Raw genomic sequence first — 16337 nt, 5'->3', positions numbered from 1 at the left:
AGAGGAGAGACAGGAGGAACGAGAGCTCTGATACAAGCATCAAGCAGAACGGAGAGGAGAGACAGGAGGAACGAGGGCTCTGATACAAGCATCAAGCAGAACGGAGAGGACAGGTTGGTTCACTGCTGTGCTCTGTGTCTTCCCCTCTTGATCTGAACTGCTCTTTAGTATTCAGACGTTATTCAGAGTGGAGATTGAAGAGATGAATTATCAACCATCATACCAATGTCCCAATTCATATAAGCTTCTGTGTTCACTTCTTCTTTTCACTTTGTGGGAATAGGTCATTATCAATCCAATTATATTTTGATGACGACAATGATGGCGTAATGATGATGATGATGATGATGATGATGATGATGATGATGAACACACAGACAGAAACACACCCATCCCCCACCCTAACCTGGTAGTTAGGGGAATATTTCGACGGGGGTGGGTCTTGAGATGCAATGTTTTGAGCGCGCGGGGAGAGAGAGAGAGAAACACTGTTGCCGCAACCATTCTTCCTTCCTCCGGGTTCCCACCGCTCTTTCCCTCGCTCCCGTCAAAAGTCCACCCGTCGAAGGGGCGTGGAGAATCCTCTCTCTCGTGCGTCGCACACCGAGACCTGAGCCTGTTTGGAGACGCGCTGCAAGGGAAGATGGAGAAACGGCAAGCACAGTTATCCCAGTGTAGAGAACAAGAAAACAAGGAAAGCTGTCATTTATGATGCAAATAGTGCTTTTCCTGTCGATAGGAACTTATTTTTAGCGTAAAGGGTAAGTGATATTACACATTTTTTATTACAGAATGAGATCGTTTTTTGGTGATGAAAAATATATGTTTGTGGACTGGATATGCAGTTCTGTTTGATATGGTAGTAGGCTACTGTGTCGATATGGTAGTAGGTAGGCTACTGTGTCGATATGGTAGTAGGTAGGCTACTGTGCTAATTGAATATTGCCACAACAGTATTCAATTAGGCTCTGTTGAAATGACAGGCTATCTGACGAAGGGAACTCATTTTTCACATCACAATTTATGAGAATCACCGGAACGATTGAAACTGGCACACGTTGACGTCAAATATTTTATGAATTGCGCACAAATAGTCTGCATGCGTATTTCTAAATATCAAAATGATTGACATTCTGTCTTATCAGAAGAATTACTCGTATAGTTTATATCCATGTGATACAAAAACTGTATCACAAAAAAAAAAAAAAAAAATCGGAGATAATTTGAATGTGAATCGAAGATTGGTTCAAAATTGGTTCCGTTAATTATCCAAAACCTCCGGGGTGAAATTGTGATTTCACAAGTTTGATTATGTATTCGCCCTTTATCCTCGAGGAAATTGTGTTTTTAGAGGAATTATCCATTTAAATGAATAAATACATTTTAAACCTTTCAAGCTTTTCCAGGCATATTTGAACAGCTTTTCCAGGCATATATGAACAGCTTTTCCAGGCATATTTGAACAGCTTTTCTAGGCATATATGAACAGCTTTTCCAGGCATATTTGAACAGCTTTTCTAGGCATATTTGAACAATCCTTCATTTATTACTTATAATAATCGAATAGGTCATGAACGTTTGACCAGAAAGCAATAGATCAGAGATGAGAGAGTGTTTGTAGTGGAGGGAGAGAGAGCTAGAGAGAGAGAGAGAAAGAGGGAGGGAGGGATAGAGAGGGAGAGGGGGAGAGGTGAGGATTCTGGTGATGTAGTTGGGGAGTCAGATATGATCCATCCTATCTCTGCCCTCTTGTGGTATGAACTAAAATTAGAGTTGACCAGACTTTTAGTATAGCCAAAGGAGAGCTTACCAAAATCTTATCCATCACATTCCAAATGTCCACGGTTCAGAAGGTTAATCCTGGTTGTGGATAGGACAGGAGGAGACAGGAGGAGACAGGAGGAGACTGGTCTGAGGGCTCTGTTGGGTGCTTCATGTGAAGCAGTGGTGGCTGGTGGGAGGAGCTATAGGAGGACGGGCTCATTGTAATGGCTGCAACGGAGAAAAATGGAGTGGAGTTAAATGTGGTTTCCGTATGTTTGACGTGTTTGATTCCATTTCAGGCATTACAATGAGCCCATCCTCCTATAGTTCCTCCCACCAGCCACCACTGGTGTGTATTATGGGGGAGGGTGGAAGTGAGAGGATTCAGAAATACTTTTAGTATTGTATTGTAAAGTATTGTATTGTAATGTAATGTATTGTAATGTAATGTAATGTAATGTAATTTATGGTAATGATTGTATTGTAATGTATTGTATTGTATTGTATTGTAATGTATTGTAATGTATTGTAATGTATTGTATTGTATTGTATTGTATTGTATTGTAATGTATTGTAATATAATGCAATGTATTGTAATGTATTGTATTGTATTGTATTGCAATGCATTGTAATGTATTGTAATGTATTGTAATGTATTGTAATATAATGCAATGTATTGTAATGTAATGTAATTTATGGTAATGATTGTATTGTATTGTAATGTATTGTGTTGTAATGTATTGTAATGTGTTGTGAAGTATTGTAATGTATTGTGTTGTAATGTATTGTAATATAATGCAATGTAATGTAATGTATTGTAATGTTTGGCTTGGCACCTAAGACCCTCAGAAACATTTACAGATGCACAATCGAAAGCATCCTGTCGGGCTGTATCACCGCCTGGTACGGCAGCTGCTCTCGCTCTCAAGGCTCTCCACAGGGTGGTACGGTCTGTCCAATGCGTGGAAATTACAACATTATGTTATCCACATAACGTTATAGTAGAATGTATTCTGATATTTTAATGTTTGATTGTTTTGACGAAATCTAATAAGTCTCTCAACAACCACCCGAGCCACTTCCTGTTCACCCCGCTATCATCCAGAAGGCGAGGTCAGTACAGGAGCATCAAAGCTGGGACCGAGAGACTGAAAAACAGCTTCTATCTCCAGGCCATCAGACTGTTAAATAGTCATCACTTGCCAGCTACCACCTGGTTACTCAGCCCTGCACCATAGAGGCTGCTGCCCTATATACAGTTGAAGTCGGGAAGTTTACATACACCTTAGCCAAATACATTTAAACTCAGTTTTTCTCAATTCCTGACAATTGATTCTAGTAAAAATTCCCTGTTTTAGGTCAGTTAGGATCACCAATTTATTTTATGAATGTGAAATGTCAGAATAATAGAAAAGATAATGATTTATTTCAGCTTTTATTTCTTTCATCACATTCCCAGTGGGTCAGAAGTTTACAAACACTCAATTAGTATTTGGTAGCATTGCCTTTAAATTGTTTAACTTAGGTCAAATGTTTTATCAGACATGAGGACATTTCTCCCCAAAAATACGATCTTTGTCCCTATGTGCAGTTGCAAACCGTAGTCTGGCTTTTTTATGGCGGTTTTGGAGCAGTGGCTTCTTCGTTGCTGAGCAGCCTTTCAGGTTATGTCGATATAGGACTCGTTTTACTGTGGATATAGATACTTTTGTACCTGTTTCCTCCAGCATCTTCACAAGGTCCTTTGCTGTTGTTCTGGGATTGATTTGCACTTTTCTCACCAAAGCATCTCTAGGAGACAGAACGCATCTCCTTCCTGAGCGGTATGACGGCTGCGTGGTCCCATGGTGTTTATACTTGCGTACTATTGTTTGTTTAGATTAACATGGTACCTTCAGGCGTTTGGAAATTGCTCCCAAGGATGAACCAGACTTGTAGAGGTCTACAATTTTTTTTCTGAGGTCTTGGCTGATTTCTTTACATTTTCCCATGATGTCAAGCAAAGAGGCACTGAGTTTGAAGGTAGGCCTTGAAATACATCCACAGGCACACTTCCAATTGACTCAAATGATGTCAATTAGCCTATCAGAAGCTTCTAAAGCCATGACATCATTTTCTGGAATTTTCCAAGCTGTTTAAAGGCACAGTCAACTTAGTGTATGTAAACTTCTGACCCACTGGAATTGTGATACAGTGAATTATAAGTGAAATAATCTGTCTGTAAACAATTGTTGGAAAAAATACTTGTGTCATGCACAAAGTAGATGTCCTAACCGACTTGCCAAAACTATAGTTTGTTAACAAGAAATTTGTGGAGCGGTTGAAAAACGAGTTTTAATGACTCCAACCTAAGTGGATGTAAACTTCCGACTTCAACTGTACATAGACATGGAATCACTGGCCACTTTAATAATGGAACTCTAGCCACTATAATAATGGAACTCTAGTCACTTTAATAATGGAACTCTAGCCACTATAATAATGGAACTCTAGTCACTATAATAATGGAACTCTAGCCACTTTAATAATGGAACTCTAGCCACTTTAATAATGGAACTCTAGCCACTTTAATAATGGAACTCTAGCCACTATAATAATGGAACTCTAGCCACTTTAATAATGGAACTCTAGCCACTTTAATAATGGAACTCTAGCCACTATAATAATGGAACTCTAGCCACTTTAATAATGGAACTCTAGTCACTTTAATAATGGAACTCTAGCCACTTTAATAATGGAACTCTAGCCACTTTAATAATGGAACTCTAGCCACTTTAATAATGGAACTCTAGCCACTTTAATAATGGAACTCTAGCCACTTTAATAATGGAACTCTAGCCACTTTAATAATGGAACTCTAGCCACTTTAATAATGGAACTCTAGCCACTTTAATAATGGAACTCTAGCCACTTTAATAATGGAACTCTAGCCACTTTAATAATGGAACTCTAGCCACTTTAATAATGGAACTCTAGCCACTTTAATAATGGAACTCTAGCCACTTTAATAATGGAACTCTAGTCACTTTAATAATGGAACTCTAGCCACTTTAATAATGGAACTCTAGCCACTATAATAATGGAACTCTAGCCACTTTAATAATGGAACTCTAGCCACTTTAATAATGGAACTCTAGTCACTTTAATAATGGAACTCTAGCCACTTTAATAATGGAACTCTAGCCACTTTAATAATGGAACTCTAGCCACTTTAATCATGTTTAAATAATGTTTACATACTGCTTTACTCATCTCATATGTTAATACTGTATTCTATACTACTGTATTTTAGTCAACGCCACTCCAACATTGCTCGTCCTAATATTTATATATTTCTTTATTCTATTATTTTACTTTTAGATGTGTGTGTTGTTGTGAATTGTTAGATATTACTGCACTGTTGGAGCTAAATATGTGTATGTGACCAATAACATTTGATTTGATTTGAATGGATTTTGTATTGTAGTGTAGTGTAGTGTAGTGTAGTGTAGTGTATTGTATTGTATTGTATTGTATTGTATTGTATTGTAATGTAATGTAATGTAATGTATTGTATTGTATTGTATTGTATTGTATTGTATTGTAATGTAATGTAATGTAATGTAATGTAATGTATTGTATTGTATTGTATTGTATTGTATTGTATTGTAATGTAATGCATTGTATTGTAATGTATTGTAATGTAATATATTGTATTGTAATGTATTGTAATGTAATATTGTGTAATATATTGTATTGTATTGTAATGTAATGTATTGTATTGTATTGTATTGTAAAGTAATGTATTGTAATATAATGTATTGTAAAGTAATGTATTGTAATGTATTGTATTGTATTGTATTGTATTGTATTGTATTGTATTGTATTGTAATGTATTGTGTTGTATTGTAATGTAATATATTGTAATGAATTGTGTTGTATTGTATTGTATTGTATTGTATTGTATTGTAATGTAATGTATTGTAATGAAATGTATTGTATTGTAATGTAAGGCCATGGATAGGCCTGCTGTATTGTGTTGTATTAAACACAATGCATTTAGATTCTTACAAGATATCTAGATATTTTCTCATCATTAGATACTACAACGTTTGAATATCATCTGTTCCCTCCACCACCATTCCCTCTCTGGTATTAGTAGGCTAGGCTAGTGCACGGCGTGCTAGTCCACGGCGGGCTAGTGCACGGCGGGCTAGTGCACGGCAGCATGAAGCATCAAGCTGTGCTTCATCTCACTGAGTGGGGCTTCTTTTTGGTGGTCCAGTCAAGCAGCTAATAGGGAAACATCACGTGAATCATTGTCCCCTACAATGAAATCGGGGAGAGGACTGTGGGTCTGTCTCCATTCGTCCGTTCATGCGTTAGTCACACGCGATATCGCAGAGAGCACTGACCCGATTTTGACAAAACTTGGGTGAATGACGCATCTTGCCATAGAGATCTGTTCTTTATACAATTACACTGATTGGCCCCAGCTGGGAGCTCTAGGTATAAACTGAAATGTTTTAGTCACACAAACGTGAAGATGCAACCAATAGGATGCTTGGTACTGAAACGTGAAGCTGCAACCAATAGGAGGCCTGGTACTGAAACGTGAAGCTGCAACCAATAGGAGGCCTGGTACTGAAACGTGAAGCTGCAACCAATAGGAGGCCTGGTACTGAAACGTAAAGCTGCAACCAATAGGAGGCCTGGTACTGAAACGTGAAGCTGCAACCAATAGGAGGCCTGGTACTGAAACGTAAAGCTGCAACCAATAGGAGGCCTGGTACTGAAACGTGAAGCTGCAACCAATAGGAGGCCTGGTACTGAAACGTAAAACTGCAACCAATAGGAGGCCTGGTGCTGAAACGTGAAGCTGCAACCAATAGGAGGCCTGGTACTGAAACGTGAAGCTGCAACCAATAGGAGGCCTGGTGCTGAAACGTGAAGCTGCAACCAATAGGAGGCCTGGTGCTGAAACGTTAAGCTGCAACCAATAGGAGGCCTGGTGCTGAAACGTGAAGCTGCAACCAATAGGAGGCCTGGTACTGAAACGTTAAGCTGCAACCAATAGGAGGCCTGGTGCTGAAAATATATCTACCTTGTTATGCAACAGATGGAGAAAATCTTCACCAGTCGAGCCATTAATTTCAACAATAATCTTCATTTTAATTTGACTTTACAAACAACAAGAGGGCTTAATTGGAGTGTATTTCTTCAGAGCCTAGACCTATATAAAATACCTTAACTGGCTGAGGTGAGCTATGAGGGTTAACAGCATTTTTTACAAGACACCAACATATTGCCTAATAGAAGTGATTTATTTTTATTAGGCCTACTTACAAATTGCAACTGTCCCCCCCCAAAAATTGTAGCATCCTACATAAAACAATAATTTAAAGAAACATATGTAATGTTTGTGTCTGAATATCTGGGGATAGCCTGCTCCTTTAACGACAGAACAAACAGCTTAACACCTAAATATCCCTGGATAATTACTAAATACAGTATTTAGTAAATACAGTCATATATGCCGCTGAGTTACTTTCCCCTCAGACACGATCTTGCAGATGTCGGGTGAGATTGATGTGATTTTGATGCGCAGGCTGTCGTCGATTTGACATGAAAAGTATTGTTAGCACATAAAAATGCACGTTTCTTTATTGTACTGTATTCCTCTGACCTAAAACGCACACAAGCATTCAGTAGTCCTGAGCGTATATCCCTGATTCGGCTCGACGTCTAGAGTTCAATCAGCTCAGTTTGAATAGCGGCCTCATCCAGCGAGAGTATCGTTTTCTTAGCAAAGGGAGGAGGATTCATCACCTGGGTGGACAGACTGCCTATCTGTTCTTCAGTGTGCTGAAGTGTGTCGTGGAATATTGCCTCAGAAACATAACACTCTTTTACGAGAACTTGTGAATTCAATATAGACTTTAATACAGAGTAGCAAAGCCGAGCCCCTCCATGGAAGGACCCTATTCCACACGCAACAGAGCTGATCCCTTCCATGGAAGGACCCTATTCCACACGCAACAGAGCTGATCCCTTCCATGGAAGGACCCTATTCCACACGCAGCAGATCCCCTCCATGGAAGGACCCTATTCCACACACAACAGAGCCCCTCCATGGAAGGACCCTATTCCACATGCAACAGAGCTGATCCCCCTCCATGGAAGGACCCTATTCCACACGCAACAGAGCCCCTCCATGGAAGGACCCTATTCCACACGCAACAGAGCTGATCCCCTCCATGGAAGGACCCTATTCCACATGCAACAGATCCCCTCCATGGAAGGACCCTATTCCACACGCAACAGAGCCCCTCCATGGAAGGACCCTATTCCACACGCAACAGAGCTGATCCCCTCCATGGAAGGACCCTATTCCACATGCAACAGAGCTGATCCATGGAAGGACCCTATTCCACACGCAACAGAGCTGATCCCCTCCATGGAAGGACCCTATTCCACATGCAACAGATCCCCTCCATGGAAGGACCCTATTCCACATGCAACAGAGCTGATCCATGGAAGGACCCTATTCCACACGCAGCAGAGCAGATCCCCTCCATGGAAGGACCCTATTCCACACGCAACAGATCCCCTCCATGGAAGGACCCTATTTCACACGCAACAGATCCCCTCCATGGAAGGACCCTATTCCACATGCAACAGATCCCCTCCATGGAAGGACCCTATTCCACACGCAACAGAGCTGATCCCCTCCATGGAAGGACCCTATTCCACATGCAACAGATCCCCTCCATGGAAGGACCCTATTCCACATGCAACAGAGCCCCTCCATGGAAGGACCCTATTCCACACGCAACAGAGCTGATCCCTTCCATGGAAGGACCCTATTCCACACGCAACAGAGCTGATCCCCTCCATGGAAGGACCCTATTCCACACGCAGCAGAGCTGATCCCCTCCATGGAAGGACCCTATTCCACATGCAACAGATCCCCTCCATGATTCTGTCTTTGCATAAGGTATAGAGTCCCCTCCCTCTATATGAAAATAGCTTCCCTTGACCGTTCTTTACCATTATCTCTCCATCTCAGTTCTTGCTTGTTAACGTCCCACATCTGACAGCTGTATAGGTTATAATGCTAGCAGGACCCTGGTCCTATATGTTCCATTCCTTATATAGCCATTCTGTCTCAGCTCTTCAAACTGGACAGCCTAGATGCTGCTAATAATGGAAATCTAACCATAGGCATGAGTTTTTGCTCTCACAACTGCAGTAGCTTTGCAGAAATCCAGATCCAACAGATTTAAACCACTTAAGTGCACGTCAGCAAAAAAAACAAAAAACAAATTGGAGACGAATTCCTACATTTCCAGAAACAAAGGTGGTGTTTTCGTTTGGCCTTTTACTTCTGAGAAAATCTACAACCTGGTCACCGAACCGCTCCAGCTCTTCTCCTTTACTCAGCCCAGCGCACGTCGTTGTGTAGCAGGAGATCGTCGTGGGAGGCCTCCTCTGATTCTGTCACTAGCTTGTGGAAAAGACGTCGTTGTGAAGCAGGAGATCGTCGTGGGAGGCCTCCTCTGATTCTGTCACTAGCTTGTGGAAAAGACGTCGTTGTGAAGCAGGAGATCGTCGTGGGAGGCCTCCTCTGATTCTGTCACTAGCTTGTGGAAAAGACGTCGTTGTGAAGCAGGAGATCGTCGTGGGAGGCCTCCTCTGATTCTGTCACTAGCTTGTGGAAAAGACGTCGTTGTGAAGCAGGAGATCGTCGTGGGAGGCCTCCTCTGATTCTGTCACTAGCTTGTGGAAAAGGTGTCGTTATGTTGCTTGATGTCTCCCTGACAAAGTTGATTATGCGTATGACTTTATCCATCACGTCTTTTTTAGCTCAGCGTTTAGTCTGACACACAGCGCACTCTGATGGATGAGACAATGCAAACCATTCGTTTGTGTGGGGGACGATCTCCTTCAACCTGCCGACTAGGCCCCTGTGTCTGCCCACCACAGCAGGATCCCCGTCGGGGACCACCAAGTTGGAATGACAAGCCCTGCTGCGTAAACAATTGTTCCAGCTTTGTGAATAGAATGTCCCCGGAATGTCCCCGGAATGTCCCCATAATGTCCCCGGAATGTCCCTGGAATGTCCCTGGAATGTCCCCATAATGTCCCCAGAAAGACCCCTGAATGTCCCCGGAATGTCCCCGGAATGTCCCCGGAATGTCCCCGGAATGTGTCCGGAATGTGTCCGGAATGTGTCCCCGGAATGTCCCCTGGTGGTGTGTCCCTTCGAGGGGAATCAGTAGCTCTTCCTTAAAGTCATGTCCAGTAAAATAACGGTCCTATTCACACACACACACACAACTGTTCTCCATCGGTGTTATCAGTACTCTCATCATCAGTCTGACTGAGCCCTTCCAGAACAATCTTATGCACCTCATCCTCTTCAGTGTACGGATGGTGCGGCTGGCTGTTGACGAAGACACAGGGACCTGTTTGACAGAGAGAAATGATGCTATCCATAGACTTGTCTGTAGCCAATTCCACCAAAAAACTGTCACCATGCACTTTTTATATACCTCCGTAGTCTGTGAAGGGCATGTTGTGTTTAGTTAGAACCCTGGATGCTTTTTAGGGAGGCGAATTCTGACCTTCTGTTGTTGGGTCAGGCCGTGAAGGAGGTGACCTTCTGTTGTTGGGTCAGGCCGTGAAGGAGGTGACCTTCTGTTGTTGGGTCAGGCCGTGAAGGAGGTGACCTTCTGTTGTTGGGTCAGGCCATGAAGGAGGTGACCTTCTGTTGTTGGGTCAGACCATGAAGGTGACCTTCTGTTGTTGGGTCAGGCCATGAAGGAGGTGACCTTCTGTTGTTGGGTCAGGCCGTGAAGGAGGTGACCTTCTGTTGTTGGGTCAGACCATGAAGGAGGTGACCTTCTGTTGTTGGGTCAGGCCATGAAGGAGGTGACCTTCTGTTGTTGGGTCAGGCCATGAAGGAGGTGACCTTCTGTTGTTGGGTCAGACCATGAAGGAGGTGACCTTCTGTTGTTGGGTCAGGCCATGAAGGAGGTGACCTTCTGTTGTTGGGTCAGACCATGAAGGAGGATTCTGTTACTGGTAAAACCCCAAACCGGTCCGTGCATCACTACGGGTAAATAGTAAAATAAGGTATACTGTCCAGCCCTAGTTTGAGTGTGTCAAGAACTACAAATCTGCTGTTTTCTTTCACACTCCACAGTTTCCTGTGTGTATCAAGAATGTTCTACCATCCAAAGAACATCTAGCCAACTTGACTGGCAGCTTTATTAATTAGAGGATATTTTCATCATCATATATTTTCATGTTTTTTTTCCCCCAGCACAAGGTGCACCTGTGTAATGATTATGTTGTTTAATAATCAGATTCTTGATATGCCACACCTGTCAGATGGATCATTTTGGAAAAGGAGAAATGCTCACTAACAGGGATGTAAACACAATTTGAGAGAAATAAGTTTGTGTGAGTATGGAACATTTCTGGGATCTTTTATTTCAGCTCATGAAACATGGGACCAACACTTTACATGTTGCGTTTATATTTTCGTTCAGTATATATATATATAGAGAGAGAGAGAGAGAGAGAGAGAGAGAGAGAGAGAGAGAGAGAGAGAGAGAGAGAGAGAGAGAGAGAGAGAGAGAGAGAGAGATCACTGAGGCAGTGAGTTATAAATTATGTAAGCGTTTCATCTGTGTTTGGGAAAACCATCTTGAGCAGCAGAAACCCACTGGCCCTCTGTCTTTCTCAAATATTTCTCCTGTCACGGTTGTCGTAAGAAAGGGACCAAGGCGCAGTGGATGTTGAGTTCCACATATTTATTACAAAGTGAAACTTTAAGCAAAAACAAATAAATCAATAAATGAACAATGAAACGTGACCACATGGTGCACACGCACAAACACAAAACAATTTCCCACAAACACAGGTGGGAAAAATAGCTACTTTAATATGATCCCCAATTAGAGACAATGATTACCAGCTGCTTCTAATTGGGAACCATACCAAAACACCGACATAGAAATTGTAAACTAGAACACCCCCTAGTCAGAAACAAGGGCTCTCTATGGTCAGGACGTGAAAGGTGGCTTTGCTGTTCCTTTCCATGACAACAATATATTCATATTGTCATCTGTCCTCTTAACTGCTTGTGGATTGTTCCATATAAAAAATACGATTTTTTTTCTACATATCAGATACAATATTTGATATGACTTTTTAACAATAATGCTATAATAACTTACTCTGACCTTCTCCACCAGTCAGTATATTACCACCAGTATATTACCACCAGTATATTACCACCAGTATATTACCACCAGTATATTACCACCAGTCAGTATATTAACACCAGTATATTACCACCAGTATATTACCACCAGTATATTACCACCAGTATATTACCACCAGTATAATACCACCAGTCAGTATATTACCACCAGTATATTACCACCAGTATATTACCACCAGTCAGTATATTACCACCAGTATATTACCACCAGAATATTACCACCAGTATATTACCACCAGTCAGTATATTACCACCAGTATACTACCACCAGTATATTACCACCAGTATATTACCACCAGTATATTACCACCAGTATATTACCACCAGTATATTACCACCAGTCAGTATAATACCACCAGTATATTACCACCAGTCAGTATATTACCACCAGTATATTACCACCAGCCAGTATATTACAACCAGTATATTACCACCAGTATATTACCACCAGTATATTAACACCAGTCAGTATATTACCACCAGTATATTACCACCAGTCAGTATATTACCACCAGTATATTACCACCAGTCAGTATATTACCACCAGTATATTACCACCAGTCAGTATATTACCACCAGTCAGTATATTACCACCAGTATATTACCACCAGTATATTACCACCAGTATATTACCACCAGTCAGTATATTACCACCAGTATACTACCACCAGTATATTACCACCAGTATATTACCACCAGTATATTACCACCAGTCAGTATAATACCACCAGTATATTACCACCAGTCAGTATATTACCACCAGTATATTACCACCAGCCAGTATATTACCACCAGTATATTACCACCAGTATATTACCACCAGTATATTACCACCAGTATATTACCACCAGTCAGTATATTACCACCAGTATATTACCACCAGTCAGTATATTACCACCAGTATATTACCACCAGTATATTACCACCAGTATATTACCACCAGTATATTACCACCAGTCAGTATATTACAACCAGTCAGTATATTACCACCAGTATATTACCACCAGTATATTACCACCAGTATATTACCACCAGTATATTACCACCAGTCAGTATATTACCACCAGTCAATATATTACCACCTGTATATTACCACCAGTATATTACCACCAGTATATTACCACCAGTATATTACCACCAGTCAGTATATTACCACCAGTCAGTAAATTACCACCAGTCAGTATATTACCACCAGTATATTACCACCAGTATATTACCACCAGTCTATTACCACCAGTCAGTATATTACCACCAGTATATTACCACCAGTCAGTATATTACCACCAGTATATTACCACCAGTATATTACCACCAGTATATTACCACCAGTATATTACCACCAGCATATTACCACCAGTCAGTACATTACCACCAGTATATTACCACCAGTATATTACCACCAGTATATTACCACCAGTCAGTATATTACCACCAGTCAGTATATTACCACCAGTATATTACCACCAGTATATTACCACCAGTCAGTATATTACCACCAGTATATTACCACCAGTATATTACCACCAGTATATTACCACCAGTATATTACCACCAGTCAGTATATTACCACCAGTATATTACCACCAGTATATTACCACCAGTATATTACCACCAGTCAGTATATTACCACCAGTCAGTGTATTACCACCAGTATATTACCACCAGTATATTACCACCAGTCAGTATATTACCACCAGTATATTACCACCAGTATATTACCACCAGTCAGTATATTACCACCAGTATATTACCACCAGTCAGTATATTACCACCAGTATATTACCACCAGTATATTACCACCAGTCAGTATATTACCACCAGTATATTACCACAAGTCAGTATATTACCACCAGTATTTTACCACCAGTATATTACCACCAGTCAGTATATTACCCCCAGTATATTACCACCAGTATATTACCACCAGTATATTACCACCAGTATATTACCAAAAGTATTTTACCACCAGTATATTACCACCAGTATATTACCACCAGTATATTACCACCAGTATATTACCACCAGTCAGTATATTACCACCAGTCAGTATATTACCACCAGTATATTACCACCAGTATATTACCACCAGTCAGTATATTACCCCCAGTATATTACCACCAGTATATTACCACCAGTATATTACCACCAGTATATAACCACCAGTATATTACCACCAGTATATTACCACCAGTATATTACCACCAGTATATTACCACCAGTATATTACCACCAGTCAGTATATTACCACCAGTCAGTATATTACCACCAGTATATTACCACCAGTATATTACCACCAGTCAGTATATTACCACCAGTCAGTATATTACCACCAGTATATTACCACCAGTATATTACCACCAGTATATTAACACCAGTCAGTATATTACCACCAGTATACTACCACCAGTATATTACCACCAGTATATTACCACCAGTATATTACCACCAGTCAGTATAATACCACCAGTATATTACCACCAGTCAGTATATTACCACCAGTATATTACCACCAGTATTTTACCACCAGTATATTACCACCAGTCAGTATATTACCACCAGTATATTACCACCAGTATATTACCACCAGTATATTACCGCCAGTATATTACCACCAGTATTTTACCACCAGTATATTACCACCAGTCAGTATATTACCCCCAGTATATTACCACCAGTATATTACCACCAGTATATTACCACCAGTATATTACCACCAGTATATTACCACCAGTATATTACCACCAGTATATTACCACCAGTCAGTATATTACCACCAGTATATTACCACCAGTCAGTATATTACCACCAGTATATTACCACCAGTATATTACCACCAGTATATTACCACCAGTCAGTATATTACCACCAGTCAGTATATTACCACCAGTATATTACCACCAGTCAGTATATTACCACCAGTCAGTATATTACCACCAGTATATTACCACCAGTATATTACCACCAGTCAGTATATTACCACCAGTCAGTATATTACCACCAGTATATTACCACCAGTATATTACCACCAGTATATTACCACCAGTCAGTATATTACCACCAGTATATTACCCCCAGTATATTACCACCAGTATATTACCACCAGTATATTACCACCAGTATATTACCACCAGTCAGTATATTACCACCAGTATATTACCACCAGTATATTACCACCAGTATATTACCACCAGTCAGTATATTACCACCAGTCAGTATATTACCACCAGTATATTACCACCAGTCAGTATATTACCACCAGTCAGTATATTACCACCAGTATATTACCACCAGTATATTACCACCAGTCAGTATATTACCACCAGTCAGTATATTACCACCAGTATATTACCACCAGTATATTACCACCAGTATATTACCACCAGTCAGTATATTACCACCAGTATATTACCCCCAGTATATTACCACCAGTATATTACCACCATTATATTACCACCGGTATATAACCACCAGTATATTACCACCAGTATATTACCACCAGTATATTACCACCAGTATATTACCACCAGTCAGTATATTACCACCAGTATATTACCACCAGTATATTACCACCAGTATATTACCACCATTCTATTACCACCAGTCAGTATATTACCACCAGTCAGTATATTACCACCAGTATATTACCACCAGTATATTACCACCAGTCAGTATATTACCACCAGTATATTACCACCAGTATATTACCACCAGTATATTACCACCAGTATATTACCACCAGTATATAACCACCAGTATATTACCACCAGTATATTACCACCAGTCAGTATATTACCAGCAGTCAGTATATTACCACCAGTATATTACCACCAGTATATTACCACCAGTATATTACCACCAGTATATTACCACCAGTCAGTATATTACCACCAGTCAGTATATTACCACCAGTATATTACCACCAGTATATTACCACCAGTATATTACCACCAGTATATTACCACCAGTATATTGCCACCAGTCAGTAATGTAATCATGTCTAACTCTGACCTCTGTCTTTCTCCAGTGCTCTCTTATCTGCTGAAGGAACATGGATCTATCTGGTGGCCAGCATCAATATGGAGGATCTAAGAAGAGGGTGAAGATCCACCCCAATTCCATCTCGGTGAAATACGCCACCCACTTCCCCCAACCCGGAGACGAGGGTTACGACGACGCTCCTTCCTTTGAGGACTTTGGTTCCTTTGCAGAGGCCAGCCCTGCTAAGAGATTGGTGACAGACAGAAGTAAGATGACTTTCTTTGGCACCATAGAGACCCCCAGGCCGCTAGGGGGGAAGGGG

The 16337-nt window shown here is 40.8% G+C and overlaps 1 protein-coding gene across 1 annotated transcript in view; it reads left to right on the top strand.

Moving 5' to 3' along the window:
* Positions 1–397: 397 nt before the first annotated feature.
* LOC106594280 (solute carrier family 35 member G2) overlaps positions 398–16337 on the top strand; it is a 17052-nt gene continuing 1112 nt past the window's right edge. Inside the window, exons 1-2 of the mRNA XM_045711015.2 lie at positions 398–761; positions 16062–16337. The exon at positions 16062–16337 is cut by the window's right edge and continues 1112 nt beyond it. Of these exons, the coding sequence (XP_045566971.1) occupies positions 16086–16337 (252 nt within the window). The 5' untranslated portion in view covers positions 398–761; positions 16062–16085. The remainder of the gene's footprint in view (positions 762–16061) is intronic.

The sequence above is a fragment of the Salmo salar genome, chromosome 29 (genome assembly GCF_965601325.2).
Source record: "Salmo salar chromosome 29, fSalSal1, whole genome shotgun sequence".
NCBI classification, from domain to species: domain Eukaryota; kingdom Metazoa; phylum Chordata; class Actinopteri; order Salmoniformes; family Salmonidae; genus Salmo; species Salmo salar.
This window is presented reverse-complemented; position numbering and strand designations above follow the sequence as displayed.